Source organism: Lutra lutra, chromosome 1, assembly GCF_902655055.1.
Source record: "Lutra lutra chromosome 1, mLutLut1.2, whole genome shotgun sequence".
Taxonomy (NCBI): Eukaryota; Metazoa; Chordata; class Mammalia; order Carnivora; family Mustelidae; genus Lutra; species Lutra lutra.
The window spans coordinates 129,164,821-129,184,264 of record NC_062278.1 but is presented as its reverse complement, the minus strand read 5'-3'; the positions used below and the strand labels follow the sequence as shown (position 1 = coordinate 129,184,264).

Below are 19,444 nucleotides of genomic sequence, written 5' to 3'. Positions count from 1 at the left end.
ATTTCTCTATGAAATTATGGAGAAACGTATAGCTCTGTTTGTTGGTTAAAAAAAAAAAAAAAAGTCTTTGGAATTCAGCATGTTGAAAGAATGAAATACTTTTCTCCCTTGACTTATGTGTTTTCTGGGCTGGTGTTCATCCTGCCCTTTGAAAATTCATTCTCTGTCTTCTTTGCATCCTTCTCCTCCCTACCCAGCACATGGCAGCCTTCCTCAGAATTTTGCTCTGGACTTTTCTTGCCCTGTGCGTGATCAGTGTTGAGCACTCCTTTGGCTTTAAAACCACAAAATCTAGTGCTTATTCCAAAATCTTTATTTCAACTCATCTCTTCCCTGCCAAGTATATCTGTCTACATGGGAAATACCTTTTGGATACCCCACCAAAACAACCCATGCCTAAAGCTGCATTTATTTCCCCTGTGCCCTTGCTCCCCAATCTTAGCACATAATAATCACCCTAGCCTTATCTTTACATCTTTCTAGAGCCTATTTTTAATTTTAAAAATTTGTTGTCAAATATTACATATTAATTCTCATATTAAAGTATCAGTGCTTGAGATTTCTTTAAAAATATCCATTTCCTCTCCTAAGTTGGCCTGCTCTTCAGAGATGTGAATTTTTTCTTAACTATTTCTTTCATTATTTGCCTCAGTATTTATAAATGCATATATTGCAAATTGATTATTCATTTATTTTAAACATTATGTCTTGCTTTCCTAATATAAATTTCACTTCTCTTACCCCCTTTTCACCACATTAACAAAATAAAGGGTAAAAATTACGTGATCATTTCAATAAATGCAGAATAAGTATGTGACCAAATTAAATAACTGTGTGAAATTTTTTTAAAACTCTCAACAAACTAATAATGGAAGAGAACTTTTCAATCTGGTAGAGTATCAAAAAACTTGCAGCTTGGCGAGGATGCGGAGAAAGGGGAACCCTCCTACACTGTTGGTGGGAATGCAAGCTGGTGCAACCACTCTGGAATACAGCATGGAGGTTCCTCAAAATGTTGAAAATAGAACTACCCTATGACCCAGCAATTGCACTACTGGGTATTTACCCTAAAGATAAAAACGCAGTGATCCAAAGGGGCACGTGCACCCGAATGTTTATAGCAGCAATGTCTACAATAGCCAAACTATGGAAAGAACCTAGATGTCCATCAACAGACGAATGGATAAAGAAGATGTGGTATATATACACAATGGAATACTATGCAACCATCAAAAGAAATGAAATCTTGCCATTTGCAACGACGTGGATGGAACTAGAGGGTATCATGCTTAGCGAAATAAGTCAATCGGAGAAAGACAACTATCATATGATCTCCCTGATATGAGGGGGAGGAGATGCAACATGGGGGGTTAAGGGGGTAGGAGAAGAGTAAATGAAACAAGATGGGATTGGGAGGGAGACAAACCATAAGTGACTCTTAATCTCACAAAACAAACTGAGGGTTGCTGGGGGGAGGGGGGTTGGGGGGGTGGGGTTATGGATATTGGGGAGGGTATGTGCTATGGTGAGTGCTGTGAAGTGTGTAAACCTGGCGATTCGCAGACCTGTACCCCTGGGGATAAAAATATATGTTTATAAAAAATAAAAATTAAAAAAAAAAACTTGCAGCTTGATCATACTTAATGGTAAAAGATAGAATACTTTTCCCTAAGACTGGGTATATGGCAAGGATTTCTGAACCCACCACTCCTTTTCAATATTGTTCTGGAGATCTTAGCTAGTGTAGCAGGCAGTAAGGCAGAAAATATTGGGAAGGAAAAAATAAAACAATCTCTGTTCTCAGACAACATGATTGTTTATGTAGAAAATCCCAAGAAATTTACCCAAAAAATACAATAATAAGTGGATTTAATGAAGTGGCAAGTGACAAGATCAATATACATAAATCAACTATGTTTCTACCTACCAGCAGCAAACAAATGGAAAATGAAATTAAAATAATAGTATCATTTGCATTAGCATCAAAAAACATGAATTACTTGGGAATAAATTTAGTGAAAGGCTCATAAACATTGCTGAAGGAAATTAAAGAGCATCTAAATAAATGGAGAGCTGTGTTATATTCATGGGCTTCATGGATTAGAGACTTGATATTGTTGGCAAAAAATGGAGATTTTTAATTTTTTATTTAAATTCAATTAACATATATTATTAGTTTCAGACATAGAAGTTGGTGATTCATCAGTCTTATATAATACCCAGTGCTCTTTACATCACATGCCCTCCTTAATGTCTATCACCCAGTTACCCCATCCCTCCACCCTCCTCCCTTCTAGCAACCCTTAATTTGTTTCCTATGCTTAAGAGTCTCTTATGATTTTTCTCCCTTTCTGATTTCATCTCATTTTATATTTTCCCCTCTTCCTCTACGATCTTCATATGAGTGAGATCATATGTTAATTCTCTTTCTCTGACTGACTTATTTAGCTTTGCAGAATACCTTCTAGTTCCATCCACGTCATTGCAAATGGCAAGATTTTTGTGTGTGTGTGGCTTAATATTCCATTGTATTTATATATATATCACATCTTCTTGATCCATTCATCTGTCAGTGGACATCTGGGCTCTTTCCATAGTTTAGCTATTATGGACATTGCTATTATAAACACTGGGGGCAGATGTCCCTTAGATCACTACATTTGTATTTTGGGGGTAAATCCCTGGTAGTGAAATTTCTGGGTCATAGGATAGCTCGGTTTTCAACTTTTTGAGGCACTTCCATACTGTTTTCCAGAGTGGCTCCACCTGTTTGCATTCCCACCAGCAGTGTAAGAGAGTTCCCTATCTCCACATCCTTGCCAACATCTGTCATTTCTTAACTTATTAATTTTAGGCTTTCTGACCAGTGTGAGGTGGTACCTCCTGTGGTTTTGATTTGTATTTCCCTGATGCTGAGTGATGTTGAGCATTTTTTCATGTGTCTGTTGGCCATTTGAATGTCTTCTTTGGAGAAATACCTGTTCATGTCTTCTGCCCATTTCTTGACTGGATTAGTTGTTCTTTGGGTATTGAATTAACAAATGGAGATTTAGAGTCAGTGAAATTTCAGTCAGAATCCCAGCGGGTTTTCTTTGTGAAGATCGGCTAGTTGATTCCAAAATTGACATGGAAGTGCAAAGGCCAAAACAATTTGAAATAGAATGGCCAATAGAATGGCCAAAACAATTCTGAAAAAGGGGGAAAAAAAAAAAAGGAGGATTTACATTACTACAGTTGGCCATAGAACAGCATGGGGGTTAGGAGCACCAGCCCCCATGCAGTTGAAAATCTGAGTATAACTTTTGATTGTCCAAAAACTTTACTAATAGCAAGAACTAACTGATCACTTATTACTGCAGTATGCAGTTTACTGGAGAGAGGAACTACTCTCATGGAAATTATTAGTGTCACATGGCATTTCAAGTGGATGTTTGTAACACTTGAGCTCACCGCAATAGCAACAGGAGGTGACTACAAAATTATTACAGTAGTACAATGTGTACATAGTTATTTATATGTAGCTATGATTTAATACTGAATATTTATGTTTGTTTATATTTCTCTTGACTGGGAAGAGTGCCATGTATGGTTTGTGTTTGTATATCTGGGTTTTGACAAATTTTAATATTTTATAATTGATTCATTTATGTTTTATGGTAGTAAATGATAAAATAGTCTAGTACCTACATGTATTTATACATTCATGACATACCTAACTTTTTCTTAGTTTTTTCAGTATTTCTAGGCTATGTGGTTCATCGGTGAGGGTTTTCAAATTGTCACAAATCACCAACATTTTTTCCATTATATTTTTGAAAAATGCCTGCAAAGGTGCCTGGGTGGCTCAATCAGTTAAGCATCTGACTCATAATTTTGGCTCAGGTCAGGATCTCAGGGTTGAGGGATCGAGCCCTGTGTCGGGCCCTGTGCTCAGCTGGAGATTCTCTCTCACCATCTCTTCCCTCCTCACATGCTCTCTCTCTGTCTCTCTGAATAAATAAAAATAAAATCTTTAAAGGAAAAAATCTGCATATTAAGTGGACCCATACAGATCAAACCCATCCATGTTTTCAAGGGTCAAAGATACTTTAAGATTTACTGTAAAATACAATAATTAAGACAGAATGGTATTGGGGTATATAAAGATAAAAGAGTATGGAATCCAGAAATAAACCTCTATATGTGGCTGTTTTTCAACAAAGTTTCCAATATGGGAACAGGATAGTCTTTTGAACAAATGGTGATGGGTGATTTTCAAATTCAGCCTATTAACTACAGAAGAAAAATTGACTCATTGGATTATTAAAATTTAGGACGATTAAAAATTTAAAGGTTTTTCAGAGTCCATAGTCTCTCATGGTTCACCTCCTCTTCCAAGAGAGACTATGGACTCTGAAAAACGATCTGAGAATTTTGAAGGGGTGGGGGTGGGAGGTTGGGGGCACCAGGTGGTGGGTATTGTAGAGGGCACGGATTGCATGGAGCACTGGGTGTGGTGCAAAAATAATGAATACTGTTATGCTGAAAAAAATAATTATAAAAAAAAAAATTTAAAGGTAATAGGATTAAGACTTCCTACTTTTCAAAAGCTACCGACAAAATAAAAGGAGAACCAAAGACCAGGAGATAATATGTGTAGCTAAAATACACAAATGAACTTTTAGAACTCAGTAATTAAAGGATATCCTAAAAGAGTTGAATAAATACTTCACTAAAGAAGATACGTATCAATTGTTAAAAAGCATATGAAAAAGTTCTCATCACTAGTCATCAGGAATATGCAAATTAAGTTCACAGTGAGATACCACTTCATATCCACTAAAATGGGTAAAAGCAAAGTAACTGACAAGTATCCAAAAGGATATAGAGCCACTACAACTCTCAGGTGTTTTTGGTGAGAATGTGAAATGGTAGAACCACTTTGGGAAACAGTTGTGCATGTTTTTATAAAATTAAACATACACTTGTCATGACTCAGCAATTCCACTGTTAATTACCCAGAAAAAATGAATATATACCCACAAAGACTTTCTTTTTTTTAAGATTTTATTTATTTGTTTGAAAGACAGAGACCACAGGTAGGCAGAGAGGCAGGCAGAGAGGAGGAAGCAGGCTCCCCTCTGAGCAGAGAGCCCAATGCGGGGCCTAATCCCAGGACCCCGGGATCATGGTCTGAGTGGAAGGCGGAGGTTTTAACCCACTGAGCCACCCAAGTGCCCCCCCAACAAAGACTTTTACTTGAATGTTCATGCAGCTTTAAATCATAATAGCCCAAACCAGGAATGACTCAAATATTCATCAGCTGGTGAGCAGAGAAGATAAATTTTGATACATTATATAGTAAAATACCTACTAAGCAGTAAAATGGAATATACAACTAACCCATGCAATAACATGGATGAATCTCAAAACCATTGTGCTAAGTGAGAGAAATCAAACTCAAAAGTATGTATATTGTGTGATTACATTCATATGAAGATCTAGAACTGGAAAAAACTAATCTGTTGTGATAGGAATCAAATGAGTGGTCGTCAGATACTGCAGATTAGGGGACTGAATTGCTTGGGAAAGGGCACAAGGATGGTTTTAGGATGTTGTAATTGTTCTCTTTTAAAGGGCAGTGGTTTCGTGGTTCTTAAATCTCATTGAATTGTATACTTAATATGTACATTTTTATTATATGTAAATAATACATCAGTAAAGTTGATTTAACTCTTTTTTTCTTGAGATCTATGTATTTGACAAAGAGTGTGTGACTCTGCTTGCACGTGCACAACTGGGGCCAGGGCAGTAGACACCCCGCTGAGAGGTGAACCTGACTCCGGGATCCATCCCAGGACCTGAGCTGAAATCAGGAGTTGGTCACTTAACCAACTGAGCCACCCAGGCGCCCCCTCACTTTTATTTTAAATCAGCTTTATTTGGGCGCTTGGGTGGTTCAGTTGGTTAAGCATCTTCCTTTCCCCAGGGTCATGCTCCCGGGGTCCTGAGATCGAGTCCTCCTGCTGGGCTCCCTGCTCAGCAGGGAGTTTGCTTCTCCATCTGCCCTGCCATGCCCCTGCCCCTGTTCATGCTGGTGCTTGCTTTCTCTCTCTCATAAATAAATATGAGATCTTTAAAATAAAAGTGAGGCTCTAAAAAGCTGAAAAGAAGCTCTGTATTTGTGGGTAGCATTTGTCAATTAGTGGGCTTCACTATAAGAGGACCATGTGGTTAGCTGGAATTTCTAATCTCCAGTAAAGGATTCTTTAATCCACATTGGTGGTGGGAGCTAGAGGTAATCAGCCTAGTTTTTAGTGATCTGGACCTGGGCTGGGAAAGTGGACTTATTCAGAGTATAGACTTCTACTCAAATTCCAGCCTCTCTATCTGTCCCTTAGCTTGGTGCTTTTCCGTTCTGAGTTTGTGTAGTGCAAGTAGGGAAGGCTATTCCTTTGTAGACTTTCAAACCATCCCCTTATGTTCAGTCCTCTATCCTAGCCCATTTCCAAACCTAGGCCTGTATTGGGTTATGCCGGGTGAATTGGTCTGCTTGCCATTAGTATGCCTTCCCCCTCTACTCTAATAAATATTTATCATTCCTGCTTCTGCTTTCTATCTTCATACGTAGTGATTTGGGGTTACAGGTATCTCTTAGGTTCTTTGAATATGGAGTTTTAAATTCCTATTTTTATTCTTACTGTTTGGAGGATACCTTAAAACTATAAAATCCATCCTGTACATTTTTCACTTCAGCAATATCAAACTCCTTATAATTCTCCAAACACACAAGCCCATTTCATATTTTTGTGCGTTTGTAGAATTCCTTCTTGCTTGTAAGGTGTAGTTTAATCCCTTCTTTACTTGGTAAAGCTTTTGTCTTTCAAAATCCAGTTCTCTCCTTCCTAAATTTTCTTGTCTGCTCCTTCTATACCTTTGTTTCACAACAAATCCGCTTCATCAGAAATGGCCATATAGCAGTTTCCTATGGAGGACTACCTGGAACCACTGGGAAATACTTGTTAGACTAATTGTAAACTGCTTAAAGTGGAACAAATAATAAGTGTTAAATGAACTCTGAAATTGTATATGAACCACTTAGGCAATTTGTAGGGATGAAAGATCCAGTAGAGACCAAAGGCCTGGGAGGTGGGCAAGCAGTGTACAACAGGACCTGAGGTGGAATAAATGTAAATATGCAGAATAATTTACTGTAATTTCCTGAGATCTATTATATTCTGCTCTCTACTTTCTGATACAGCAGATGTTTAGACCAAAAACTTGTGCTTCAGGGGCACCTGGTGGCTCAGTTGTTAAGCATGTACCTTCTGCTCAGGTCATGATCCTGGGATCCTGGGATCGAACCCCGTATCAGGCACTCTGCTCAGCAGGGAATCTGCTTCTCCTCCTCACCCTCCTCCCTGCTTGTGTTCATTCTCTCTCTCTCTCTCAAATGAATTTTTTTTAAAAATTATGAAACACTTATTTCAAATACCATTAAGACAAAAATTTTAAGCTACAGTACAATGCTTTTTATCATTTAGAACTTTTTTTTTTTTGCTTATTGAAGGAGTTCTTTTAGACTTAATGTTGACACATATTTTTAATTCTGTATCACTCTTGTGCATACGTTATCTTTGGGACTATTCCATAGTCTGGGATTCCTTTGAAATTGCACTTGCTAAGGTTACCAGTGACCTTCATATTAGCAAACCCAGTGGGTAATTTTTTTTTAAGATTTTATTTATTTATTTAACAGAGAGAGTGATCACAAGTAGGCAGAGAGGCAGGCAGAGAGAGAGGAGGAAGCAGGCTCCCTGCTGAGTAGAGAGCCCCATGTGGGGCTGGATCCCAGGACCCTGAGATCATGACCTGAGCCGAAGGCAGAGGCTTAACCCACTGAGCCACCCAGGCGCCCCACCCAGTGGGTAATTTTTGTTTTGCTTTCACCTCTCTGCAGTATCCGACACTAGTGACCTCCATTTTTTTTTCCTTTATTTTTTTTTATTTTATTTTTTTTTTATTAAATTTTTTTATTTTTTCAGCATAACAGTATTCATTTTGAGTCTCTCCTTCAACCTCTGTGAAATTGCTTTCTTCTAGTTTCCGTGTTACCTTTTTGGCTCTTCCTTCTTAGGTTCCCTCTAAGAATTCTGAGCCTTCACCTATATGTTCCCCTGTGCCTAGAGTATTTTTTTTTTTTAAGATTTTATTTATTTGACACAGAGAGCACAAGCAGGGGGAGCAGCAGAGAGAGAAGAGAAGCAGGCTCCCCACTGAGCAGTTGCTCAATCCCATGTACCCCCTTCCCATTCTTTTTGTCTAATTTTCACTGGTCCTTCAAAACCAGGTACATACATTCCTTACTTTAGGAAGTCTTTCCTGACTCTTCTAATTTGGATGCTCTCTTTCAAAATGGGCCAACGGCATGAAGAAAGCCTTCACAAATGAACACAAAATGTTTATGAGGTAAATAAAACTATGTTTAGGCACAATTTAAAATAATGCACTTTCTTTTTTTTTAATCTGTCAAATTAGCAAAGATTTAAAGAGTGCTATCACTGAAGGAGAACATGGAGAAATGAATCTGATTCTATCCTGATATTGGAAGTAGAAATCTATCATTTTTCTGGAGGAAACACTGACTTTATATATCAAAGAACCTTTAAAATGTGTATACATACATACACATACCCCTTTTGACTCAGCATTCTACTATTTGGAATATATCCTGAGAAGATAACTAGACAGCTCTGAAAAGTGTGTAAGAATGTTTATTGGTTATTTTAAAACAAAAAAATAATAACCTAATAGTGTAGCAGTGGCAGATGGCTGAATTATCTTATCCATATGGTAATAACTGTATGTCCATTAAAATGATTTAGATCTGGGGTCCTGGGTGGCACAGTCATTTAAGCATCCAACTCTTGGTTTTGGCTTAGATCTTGAACTCATGGTGGTGAGATCGAGCCCCAGTCTGGCTCTGTGCTCAGCACAGTGTCTGCTTCAGATTCTGTCCTCCCTTCCCTCTACCACTCCCACTTGTGCAGGCTCGCTCCCTCGCTCTCTCTCAAATAAATAAATAAATCTAAAAAACTGATCTAGGGATGCCTGGGTGGCTTAGTCTGTTATGCAGCTGCCTTCAGGTCAGGTCATGATCCCAGGGTTCTGGGATCAAGTCCGATATCAGGCTCCCAGCTTGGTGAGGAGCCTGCTTCTCCCTCTGCCTGCTATTCCCCCACCTTGTGCTTACTCACTCTTTCTTTCTCTCTGATGAATAAAGAAATAAAATCTTTTTTTTTTAATTTAAATAAATAAATAAATAATCTAGATCTGTTCTGACATGGAAGTAGATTCATGAGATCTTGCTAGTTTGAAGTAAGTTTTTTTTTTTAAGATTTTATTTATTTATTTGACAGAGAACGCAAGTAGGCAGAGAGGCAGGCAGAGAGAGAGAGAGAAGCAGGCTCTGCACTGAGCAGAGAGCCCGATGTGGGGCTCGATCCCAGGACCCTGGGATCATGACCTGAGCCAAAGGCAGAGGCTTTAACCCACTGAGCCACCCAGGCACCCAGTTTGAAGTAAGTTTTAAAATACATAGTGTAGTCAAACTTTTGTAAAAAATATACATTTACAAATTTTCATAAGAAAATGTCAGAATACATATCCATAAAAATATTAACTGGTTATTTTTGAATGAATAATTAAAATGCCTTTTACTTATGAACATTTTCTAATGGGGGAGCAATGGGGGAAATGGGGGAGCAAATGGGGGAAAACAGAAGCCCTGCCCTAGGGCTTCTGATTCCCACTGTGCTTGCTTCTCTCATTGCCCTCAGACAGTAAGTATACTCAGGGCCATCATAGAATTATTTTGGGTCTGGCTCAGAATAGAAAATGTTTGATGAGTGAATTATACCAATAACAGCTAATGGTGCTTGAGCATTTCTTATGTCTTAACCATTTTTCTAAGCATTTGATGTGTTCACTTAATCCTTGTGAGTTGGGTAGTGTTATTATCTCTGTTTTTCGGGTGAAAGAGCCTAACAGAAATTAACCAGTTTATGTAAGCGCTCATAGCTGTAAGTGGCAGGGTGGGAATTCAACCCATGTAGCCTGGCTTTCACTTAGAGACACAAGATAGCATGTTGGTTCTGAATTAGATAGATTATGATCTATCTCTGATTGAGACTAGTTGGATTAGATTCCATGTCTAGGATTCCAGCTAGACAGCTGGGCATCAGTTAATCATGGACTGAGTAAAAAAGGCAGAATTTGACACTCACGGATCTGAACCAAATACCAGGGAAGTAATCTTGGTCTCTTTTGCATTTTTATAAAAAACTCAAATCATTTTAGACTCTGAGCTTCTCACTGAAATTAGTGCCACCTCTTAGGGTTTGGCTTCGTTATATGCTTCCTCCCTTTTCCAGTTATGTCCCTTCAAAACTTTAATTTAGAGTCCTAAATTTACAATTAGTTCTTCCCACTTTTTTTTCCAGTAAGTTTACTTATGGCAAATTCATCAAATTGCATTTTTAAAACCTATCAATCTTCCTTTTTGCCATATCTTCTTTTTTTTTTCTTCATGTTTTCTTTTAAAGTGTTAGCATTTCTGAAAGCTACATTCCTATTATCTGGAACTGCACTGTTTAATATGGTGGCTACTAGCCACATGTGGCTTTTTAAGTTATAACTAATTAATTAGAACAGGCAAAAAATTTAAACAGCACTTCTCCAAAGAAGATATGGGGCTGGTCAGTAAGCACAGGAAAAGATGTTCAACATCATTAGCCGTTAAGAAAATATAAGTTAAAACCATAGTGAGATAACATCACACACCTATTAGAATGGCTAAAATAGAAAATAGTGACAAATGCCAAATGCTAAAGAGGATGTGGAACCAATCATAACTCTTGTACTGATGGGAATGTAAAATGGTGTAGTCATGCAGGTAAACAGTCTGGCAGTTTCTTATAAAGATATACTTAAAGGATGCCTGGGTGGCTCAGTCGATTAAGTGTCTGACTTTGGCTCAGGTTCTCGGGGTCCTGGGATTAAGCTCTTCATGGGGATCCCCACCCGATGGGGAGTTTGCTTGTCCCTCTTTAGCTCTCCTCTGCCCCTCCCCCCACTCATACTCTCTGTCTCTCAAATAAAATCTTGAATTATATATATATCTATATATATTTTAAGATTTATGTGCATACATACATCTGTATGTATATATGTGTATGTATGTATGTATTTACATACATATATGTATGCACATATACTTAACATGCAACCCTACAGTCACACTTACATTTATGCTGGAGAAATGAAAACCATGTCCACACAAAAATCTGTGCACTAGTATTCACAGCAGCTTTATTTGTAAATAGAGACAACATAAATATCCTTGAATGAATGAATGTGTGAACAAACTGTAGTATATCTACACAATGGAATACAACTCAGCAATAAAAAGGAATGAACTGTTGGTACATGTGTGAAGTGAATGACTCAAAATCATTCTGTTAAGTGAGAGAAGAAATTATTAAAAGTTTATATACTTTATGATTCCATGCATGAAACATTTTTGAAATAACAAAACTATAATGATGGAAAATAGATCCGTGATTGTCAAGGTTAGGATTGAGGTGACTGTGACTTTATAGTCACAGTATATATATAAAGTCATAGGGTAATAGAAGGGGCTCTTGGGGGTAATGGGACAGTTCTGTATCCTGATTGTGGTGGTATTTATTGTGGAAGGAAGGGAGGAGAGAAGGAGTAAGTATAAGTAAAACTGGTGAGATCTGAATAGTACCAGTGTCAATTTCCTGGTTTTGCTCACTGTACTATGGTGATGTAGGATGTTATCTTAGGAAGAAACTGGGGGAAGAGTACACAAGAGCTCTCTGTACTACTTTTGCAACTTCTATGTGAATCTAAAATAAATAATTACAAAATTAAATTTTTTAATAAAATTAAAATTCAGCTCTTCCGTTACACTAGCCACATTTAAAGGGCTCAGTAGCCCCATATGGCTAATGGCATCCATATCAGAACACGTATAGAATAATTCCATCAACACAGCATGTTTTATAGGGTAGCGCTTGTCTAAAAGCACATGTCTGTCTTTGGCCCATGTTCTCTCTTCTTCCTTGACTATTTTGAATTCTAATATCACATGAAGACTTGTATTATCTGTCATGTTATTTTATAAACTGGCTGTTTTTGGTTATATCCAACCTTAGAGAAATATGTCTTTCATTTCTCAAATTTCAGAGAAATAAAATAGTCTTTATATTAATTTAGGAATTTATCACGTGTTTTCATAGGCATCAATTATTTAAATTTTCTAGCACTCATGTATTTTGCCTTTGCACCCGTTTTATCACCTAAATTACCAACTGTACTAGGATATAGCCCTACTGTCTCTCACATAGCTATCCTGATATACTTTCTTACTAATATCCTTTATTTTTCTTTTATCCTTACTGAAAGCTCTTTCAAAATCTTGAATTTCTGAAAAGGTATATAGTTTTTCATGTTTGGTGCTATTTCTTCCCTGTCTTTTGTGCATCTTTTGGAAAGGTAATTCTTCTATTGCGATGTTCTAATATTTTGTCCTGTAACACCTAGTTCCTCTTTGGCTTGTTTGCATTTTCAGTTAAGAATTACTGGGCACTTCCTTTATTTTTTTTTTAAGATTTTATTTATTTGATAGAGACACAGCAAGAGATGGAACACAGCAGGGAGAGTGGGAGAGGGAGAAGCAGACTTCTCACTGAGCAAGGAGCCCGGTGGTGGGGCTCAATCCCAAGACCCTGAGATTATGACCTGAGCTGAAGGCAGATATTTAATGACTGAGCCACCCAGGCACCCCTGGGCACTTCTTTTAGTATGGAACTTCTTTCTGCTTCAGCTTCATTCTTCATGAGATCTAGTTTTATAGTTTTATATGAACCAACATCTGAGATTTGAAGGTGAGGAAGTGGAGCATGACACAGTAGCTCCAGACCTATTCATATTAGTAACAAAGTTAGGCATTGAAGGACAAGAAGAATGGGGGAGGGGGTGACCTACTGAGGAAAACCACAAAGAGAGAAATAAATATTGGAATTAGTATTTATATCTTCCTGGGTAGAAAATCGGGTATTATAATGGTATCACTGTTTTTTCAAAAATAATTCATAAGTTTCTTGCAATTAGAATCAAATTCTAATAACATTTTTCTTAAAATTTAACTATTCAAAAATTTATCTAGAAGACCATCAAAGAACATTTGGAGTTCTAATCATAATTAGGGATATGGGAAGCAAAACCAGATAGTAAAACTTAATAAGACAGCAGTAATTACAATAGTGTAGGACTGGCATAAAAACAAAGTAATCATTGGATCCAGAGGTCCAGGAAAGGTACTCTGGCATAAGAATTCAACAAATGAAAGGGTTCTTCATGAATTAATTTTTTCTGTAGTCATTAAATCTCTAATACCTAAGTGAGCAAAAGATGTGAAGAGATAATTTACCAGAGAAGAAACACAACAAGCAAAAAAGTTTTCTAGGACTGAAGAAATGAAAATGAAAACAATAATTAGAGAAACAAGACAGAGGATCATAGGGAAAGGGAGGGAAAAATGAAACAAGACGAAACCAGAGAGGGAGACAAATCATAAGAGACACCTGAGATTAAAACTCAGGAAACAAACTGAGGGTTGCTGGAGGGGAGTGGGTGGGAGGGATGGGGTGGCTGGGTGATGGACATTGGAGAGGGTATGTACTATGGTGAGCGCTGTGAAGTGTAAGACTGATGAATCACAGACCTGTAGCCCTGAAACAAATAATACATTATATGTTAATTTAAAAAATGAAAACAATAAAGTTCTATTTCTCATTAAGGGGGTAAAGATTTTTACTGGTTAAAATGCCACTTCTATCGATGGTATAGTGGAATTGATGCTCTCCTTTTCAGTCATCATCTCCCTTTTGTTGCTTTACTTCATCATTCTTGAGTTAGTATCATACATCTGTCCTTCAGCAAATCCTACTAGCTCTACCTTTGATATATATACAGTATCTAAACTTCTCCACTATAACTCTCCTGGTCCAAACCCCCAAGCCTTCTTGCCTGATTTATTGCAGTAGCCCCTTATTTGCTTCTCTGCTTTTTATCTTGCTCCCTCACAGTCTCTTCTGAACATAGCAGCCAGAATTACCAATTTAAAATGTAAGTCTGATCATATCATTCCTCTGCTCAGTAGCCATCAGTTGTTTCCCAGCTCACTCAGGATAAAGCCAAATTCATCATAAGTCTACAGATCCTACATGATTTAATCTCCTACCTTTCCTTTCTGACCTCACCTCCCACACTACCCAACTTGCTTTCTCTGTTCCCGTCATATCAGCCTCCTCTTTCTTATAGTACATCGAGCGTGCTCCCACCTTAAGGCCCTTGTACTTATGGTTATTATGCCTGAGATGATTTAGCCCAAAACACCTTCTCAGCCTGTTCCCTTTATTCTTTCAGGTCTCTGTTCAAATGTCAGTGAGATCTTATCTGACTCCCCTTTATAACACAGTTCTTCTCATTCTTTCTGAAGCCCTACCCTGCTTGATTTTTCTCCATAGAACATGTCACCATCTAAGTTATATGATTACATGCATGCTGGTTTTCTTTATCCAGCTAGATTATCAGCTCCTTAAGAGCAGGGACTTTATTTTATTCACTGCTATATCCTTAGCACTTAACAAGTGCCTGGCATATAGTAAGCACTCAGTATTTCTTGAATGAGTAGATTGATTGAACCTTTTTAGAAAACAACTAAAGCATGGTTTAAAATCCTTTTTTTTTTTTTTTAAGTAAGAGGATGATGAAGTAAATTCTGTCCACTTGGTAACAAGAGAACGCTCTGCATGTGGTAGTATCTGAGAGGATAGGATCAGAAGCAGTAATGTTGGTCGTTTCTCTCTCTTAGTAAGAAAAGATGATGGGAGAATAATTTCCAAGTATAGAGGAAGTTGTAGAATAAGGAACAAGCACTATTTGTTGTCAATCTTTGAAAAGATTAGGTTGATGGAACCAAAAGTTTGGTGCAGGGCAGTAGCACAAAATAAGGTTGCAGGTGGATGGGAACAGATGTTGAAAGGCTTGAAAATAAGTTAAAGAGGGTAGGATGCATGTTGCCTACAGAGATCAGTAGTGTGAATTCTTGAACTATGAGGGTTAAAAAACTATCTGAATCTAAGTTTGTTGGTGTCATGTAAGGTGGCAAGGAGGGCAGAGTAAGAAATACCAACTGGGAGGCAGTTGTAACAAGGCAGAGTTGAAGTAATAATACTCCAGGTAGTAAGGAGTATAGGCCGTGATGAAATAAAGACATGAATCAAAGATAAGCAGTAATGTGGCAAAGAATAAGGCTTGGTGACTAACTGCATATGGGATGCAAAAGAGGAAATAAAAGGTTCTCTCGGGATTAAGAAATCATATTTTTAAAATTGTTTTCTTTTTTCATTACAGGTTTCTCATTCACCAAAAAATGGATCATTTAATTCTTTGGAGGACTCAGTTATCACAGTACTTCTGTACTGCCAACTAAGATTTATGAGAGTAAATTCATGACAATAAATTTCTGCATCAAAAAACTGCTGAAGAACTAAAAGAGGATTTTATATTATAAGATCCTACAGTATCATATTACTAAATAAAACTAAAGAGCACAATTATTAAATTATTAGACTTCCTAATACAAGCACACATGTGCAGTAGCTACTGTATCCTGACAGTTACCAAACCTCAAATTTAAATGGCTTTTCTTTTGGGAAAGGTTGTTACATTTTCAAGAAACCACTGAACTTAGTCATCAAGTATATTTTCAGCAGAGTGTAAGTTAGGAGAATTTACTTGAAATAAGTTCTAGAAAATTCAGTTCACATCACTGAGTGGATTCGATATTATGGCAGCAACTTACAGACTTGTGGTCAGTACTGTGAACCACTACAGCAGTGTGGTGATAGACCGGCGTTTTGAGCAAGCTATACATTATTGCACTGGAACCTGCCACACCTTTACACATGGAGTTGACTGCATTGTGGTACATCATAGTGTTTGTGCAGACCTCTTACACATCCCTGTGTCTCAGTTCAAAGATGCGGATCTGGGCTCTATGTTTCTACCCCATGAAAACGGGTTTTCCTCAGCTGAGGGTGACTATCACCAGCAGGTCCTAACAGGCATACCCAGGGTCAAGAAAGGATCTGCCCTTCAGAACACCTGTAACTTAAAGGACATTGCAGGAGAAGCAATCAGTTTTGCCAGTGGAAAAATAAAGGAATTTTCCTTTGAAAAGCTCAAGAACTCTAACCATGCAGCTTACAAAAAGGGAAGAAAAGTTAAGTCTGACTCATTTAATAGGAGGTCAGTTGATTTTGACTTCCTCTGTGGCCATTATAACAATGATGGGAACTCCCCATCCTTTGGTTTACTCCGGAGTGCCTCAGTTGAGGAAAAATCATTGTCCCATAGAAACTCGCTTGATACAAACCTAACTTCAATGCTTCTTCACAACTTCTCTGAAGAAGACCTGGTTACTCAGATTTTGGAAAAACATAAAATAGATAATTTTTCTTCTGGAACAGACATAAAGATGTGCTTGGACATCTTGCTGAAATGCTCTGAGGATTTGAAAAAATGCACAGATATCATAAAACAATGCATAAAGAAAAAGTCAGGGAGTAGCATCAATGAAGGAAACAGCAACGATGCCAACTCCGATACTGTCTATGTGAATGTAATGACCAGGTTAGCATCCTATCTGAAAAAGCTACCATTTGAATTCATGCAGCCTGGAAATAATGAGGCTATAGATTTAACAGAACTAGTCAGTAATATGCCCACATTACAACTGACTCCCTTTTCACCAGTATTTGGCACTGAACAGCCCCCTAAATATGAAGATGTTGTCCAGCTCTCAGCCCCTGACTCTGGACAATTTCAAACTATAGCACTGCAAGATGACAAACACAGTTCTAGGAAAACAGACCCAGTAAAATCCACTCCAAACAACTCTACAAATCCCTTATATAACCCTGAGATAAGTGATCCCAGAACTCCAAAAGATACCCAGCTTCAATCTACCATGAACTCTTTAGAAAATGTTTCTTCTGGTGACCTAATGGAAACCCTTTATATTGAAGAAGAGTCAGATGGAAAGAAAGCATTAGATAAAGGACAAAGGACAGAGAATGGCCCCAGTCAGGAGTTGTTAAAGGTAAATGAAGATAGAGCAGAATTTTCAGACTGTGGTACTCCTCTTAAAAAATGTTCTGCCTTAGTGCGAAGTGAAAGTGGTAAGATATTTGAGAAACCAGTTGTTAACCTATGTGAGGAAGACCTTAAATCAAAAGTTCCTAAAATTGAAGAGGGAGACCACAGAGATTTTATGAATCCTAATAGTCAAGAAGAGATAGATAAATTGTTAATGGATTTGGAATCATTTTCACAGAAAATGGAGACCTCTCTAAGAGAGCCACTTACCAAAGGTAAAAGCTCTAACTCTCTAAATAGTCAGAGTCCATCGACTGGTCAGCTTCCTATAGATCTTGAGCCCAAGTCTAAAGTCTCTTCACCCACCGAAAAAGTCTCCCCTTCTTGTCTAACAAGGATTATTGAAACCAATGGACACAAAATAGAGGAAGAGGATCGAGTCCTCTTACTGCGAATTCTAGAAAGCATTGAAGATTTTGCTCAAGAACTAGTCGAATGCAAATCAGGCAGAGGGAGCCTATCACAAGAAAAGGAAATGATGCAGATTCTACAGGAAACCTTGACAACTTCCTCCCAGGCCAATTTATCGGTCTGTAGAAGTCCTATTGGTGATAAAGCCAAAGATACTACTTCAGTAGTTCTGATTCAGCAGACTCCAGAGGTGATCAAGGTAAGACCCAACAATCTTGAGTCCTGAGAATTAGCCAAAGAAATGTTTTAATCTGTGCAAAACTTATAAAGAAAAACTATTTCTGTTGGCCGTTTTCTTTTCTACTAAAGTTCCTGCCTTAGACTAGGCATGCTTCAGTGAAAAAAACTAAAAAGCAAGGGCTTTAGAGTCAGCCAGACTGGTTTCAGCTGCCCTCCTCACACGTTTCATCTTCTTCCTAGCCCTGTGACCAGAGGAAAGTTACTTAGCCTTAATATCCTCATCTATTTATTAGAAATAAGGATCAGGGTAACTTAGGTGAAATGCAAGCAAGGTACCTTACACAATTAGGCATTTAATATTAGCTTCATCCTCCCCAGTCAACCAGTAAGCCAGTCATTAATACATACATGTACAGACTATAAGGTGCAGTGTGAGGTACAAAAAAAGACAGCACATGATTTCTTAAAGACCTTGAAATCTAGTTGGGAAAACACAACTAACATACTGGAAGGAATTCATGAACATGTTGGCCCTTCTCTGAAAGTATTGTTAGTGCAATAGGGTCTTCAAAGAAGGTAAAGACTATAGTGTATAAGATTTGCTTCTTCATGCAAGTGGGAATAAATACCAATCTAAGGTCATAGGATAGTAGTATTTTCAAAAGGCTTTGAATTTACCCCGCTGATATTTTTGCTTTAATAACCCCAAAAAGGCAGTTATCTTCCCACTCGTGTGTATGTCTTAGCACGACAGTTATTTCTTATTCATTTTATGTATCTAACATGAGTTGGCGATGGGCTTTGCTCCATCTCGCTCAGGGGCTCAGGGTGATAGATGCTCCGTGTTCCTACAACTGTCCCATTGCTCCATCTGGAATATGGCTTAAGAATTCACCGAGGAAGGGAAAAAAAGAGATGTTGCTTTTCACTGTCTTATTCCTACCTGTGATGCACTTCCTTTCCACTCACCGTGCAGTGATTCCAGCCCAAAAGCTAAGAAACATAGGGAAGCACATAGAATATACTTGGTGAACACTGTCTCTACCTCATGAATGATGTACCATACATATATGAAGTCAAACATAAGGCCAATTAATGAAACAAGTTGTAAAATGATATGAATTCTTAGAGATAGGTACATGGTACAAGAAGTATGAAGAAATACATGGATACACCAAATATAATGTCCAGAACAATGTTTAATCCCTGGGAAATAGGGGTGGAACTGAGGAAAGATGTACAGAGGACCTCAGTAGTGTTAGTAATCTGGTGATGGGTCATAAGTATTTTTTCGTGTTTTTTTTTTTTTGCCTTTTTATGTATTTTTAATGTAAATTTTTAAAAAATTGGATACTAGATGCAACATGGGGGGTCGAGGGGGTAGGAGAAGAGTAAATGAAACAAGATGGGATTGGGAGGGAGACAAACCATAAGTGACTCTTAATCTCACAAAACAAACTGAGGGTTGATGGGGGGAGGGGTTGGGAGAGGGGGTGGGGTTGTGGATATCGGGGAGGGTATGTGCTATGGTGAGTGTTGTGAAGTGTGTAAACCTGGCGAT

At 37.9% G+C, this 19,444-nt stretch overlaps 1 protein-coding gene across 5 annotated transcripts in view; it reads left to right on the top strand.

Annotated features, from left to right (window-relative positions):
* Positions 1-19,444, top strand: part of PPP2R3A (protein phosphatase 2 regulatory subunit B''alpha) — a 210,849-nt gene that overhangs the window by 41,983 nt on the left and 149,422 nt on the right. For all 5 annotated transcript variants that reach the window (XM_047736286.1, XM_047736302.1, XM_047736293.1 and 2 more), the window contains one exon: positions 15,487-17,902. In XM_047736286.1, the coding sequence (XP_047592242.1) occupies positions 15,923-17,902 (1,980 nt within the window). In that variant the 5' untranslated portion in view covers positions 15,487-15,922. The remainder of the gene's footprint in view (positions 1-15,486; positions 17,903-19,444) is intronic.